We start from the raw sequence: 2,506 nt of genomic DNA on the forward strand, positions 1-2,506 counted from the left end.
ATTAATTTTTAAAGATATTAAAAGAGCTTTTCTGAGGGCCTGCCCATTAGCTCAGGTGTTTAAGTGCCTGCTGAAACAAAGCAGTAAGGTTCAGGATGCTGTGGTTCAATCCCCTCATCCTCAAGCCAAACCAGACCTGCCCTGAAGGCATCCTGAGTGGCTCCAAAAAAAAAAAAAATCCTTCTGCCATTTAAGGCCCGGGGAGATGGCTCAGTGGAATAAGTGCTTCCCCGGCAATCACAAGGGCCTGAGTTCAGTCCCCGGTTCTGCCCCAAAAAAGCTTTTCTTACAAGTTATGGTGTGATAATGTATATATAGAATGCCTAAATAAAATATGTACTCAAGGGGCCAGGGAGATGGCTCACTGGAATAAGCGCTTCCCTGGCAAGCGCAAGGGCATGAGTTCAATCCCCAGTTCCACAAAAAAAAAAAAAAAAAGTACTCAAATTACATTCCATTACGAAAAGGAGATGTTAACATACTTGTTTGTGTATTGATATTGTTGTTAAACTTAAATGTGACTTTTAACAGCCTTATACTACTTTGTGATACACAGTATTAGTATTTAGTAGATGTATATGTTGACTTTATATAGCAATATATAGTTCCTGATAATAGTATTAAGTACTATGAAGAAAGTAAGACAAGGTAAAGGAGCACTTCCTTGGGGAGTATCTCTCTCTGAAAATATTTTAGTAGTCAGTTATATAATGTAAAGGTACAAGCCACACACAGACCATGACAGAGGGAACAGCAGATAAAGTGGCAATAATTTTGGCATAGTAGCACAATAGCAAGAAGGCCAGGGGCCAGGGAGATGGCTCAGTAGAATAAGTGCTTGCCTGGTAAGCACACGGCCCTGAGTTGAATCCCCAGTTCCGCCAAAAAAAAGAAAAGAAGGCCACTATTGTTAGAGTAATAAGCAAGGGAGAACATAGTGGGTCGTGAAGCAGGTAGTGGTCAGTACCTGATAACCATGGTGATGAGTTTGGGTTCATTCTAAGTATGATGGAAAGGCTTCCCAGGGTTTTGAACAAGCAACGAGAGCAGAAGCAGAAAGACTATTGGAATTCTAGATATAGATATGGTAACATTAAAGAGGAATAGCAGTTTTATTCTTAGGGATTAAGTGTGGAGACAGGAATGAAGGGTAATGTCCACATTTTGTGGCTGAGCATTTGGGTAATTGGTGATGCTACTTATTGTGATGAAAAACAGTAGATAAACAGGTGTGTAAAATTAAATCAAGAGCTTTGATTCGTGCCCATCTAGCTCTTTCTTTGGTTTTTTTTTTTTCTTTCCCTTTTTTAATTAATTAATTATTTGGTATAGGGTCCCACTACACAGCTAAGACTCATATTGATCCTCCTGTCTCAGCCTCCCCAGTGCTGGGATTACAGGTGTGTGTCACTATGCCTGGTTTTGATGGCCCACACAGTACACCTAGTGTTCCAGAGCTGGTGTAGCATGTGGTACCAAAGATCAAACTCGGGACCTTCACTTAGACCATCCAGCTATCTCCCCCCAACCTTTTTTTTTTTTTTTTTTGAGACATGGTTTCAGTATGTAGTTCAGATTGAACTGGCCACGTAGCCCAGCGTAACTTTGAACTTGAGTTGATTCTGCCTCAGCCTCGCAAGTGCTAGGATTACCAAAATGTACCACCACACCTGGCTTCCATTTAGCTGTAAAGCAGTTGATTGTACCTATCAAGCTCAGGGGTGAAGTTTGGGCTGAGATATAAGTTCAGGAGTTGTCATCTGTATGGCTGGATAGAAGGTACATAAAGTTGTGCTTTTAGTATAAAAGAAGGGAAGGAAGTATTAAAATGAAGCTAATTATGAATCAACATTTTTCCTATATATATTTGTTATACTGTCTGGTTTGAATGACAGGAAGAAACAGGTGAAGCGTGGGCAGTCATTAGAATGTTCTGATGAAATGATGATTGAAACAAGGATGATAACCCTGTATAATGTTCAGTAGTGTGATTATTCATGTTTTAATACTGTGAATGCATGTAACATGTTGATGTTTTAATCTTCTAGTTGTAAAGCTCCTCTCTATGATCTGGCTGCTCATGAAGACAAAGTTCTAAGTGTAGACTGGACAGACACGGGGGTAAGAATCTCTTAGTTATTTGGTGAAAAGTCAAACATAATAAATCTGGTATTTGTGATTATAAAGGCATTCATTTCAAGATAATCTAATTTTTATAATTCTATAATAAAACTTCACTTTTTTCAAAGAAGAAATATATCTGTTCTTTAGTAATAGGAGTAGTAAGCAATCTTTTCTTGAGAATGTTTTTCATTGTCTTTTTGAGACAGGGTTTCCTTATGGAGTTCAGGCTGGCCTTGCACTCACTTTGTAGCCTAGTTAGGCCTTGAACTCGCAGTGATCTTCCTGCCTCAGCCTCCCAAGTGCTGGGATTACAGGTATGCAACACCACACCTGGCTTTTAAGACTGTCTTAAACACTTTAAGTCCATAAACTACTTCAGATT

At 39.2% G+C, this 2,506-nt stretch overlaps 1 protein-coding gene across 1 annotated transcript in view; it reads left to right on the forward strand.

Moving 5' to 3' along the window:
- The window catches only part of Wdr12 (WD repeat domain 12), a 29,793-nt gene that overhangs the window by 25,135 nt on the left and 2,152 nt on the right, over window positions 1-2,506 (forward strand). The window contains exon 9 of the mRNA XM_004626736.3: window positions 2,049-2,121. Coding sequence (XP_004626793.1) covers window positions 2,049-2,121 — 73 coding nt within the window. The remainder of the gene's footprint in view (window positions 1-2,048; window positions 2,122-2,506) is intronic.

Source organism: Octodon degus, unplaced genomic scaffold (assembly GCF_000260255.1).
Source record: "Octodon degus isolate 3935 unplaced genomic scaffold, OctDeg1.0 scaffold00016, whole genome shotgun sequence".
NCBI lineage: Eukaryota > Metazoa > Chordata > Mammalia > Rodentia > Octodontidae > Octodon > Octodon degus.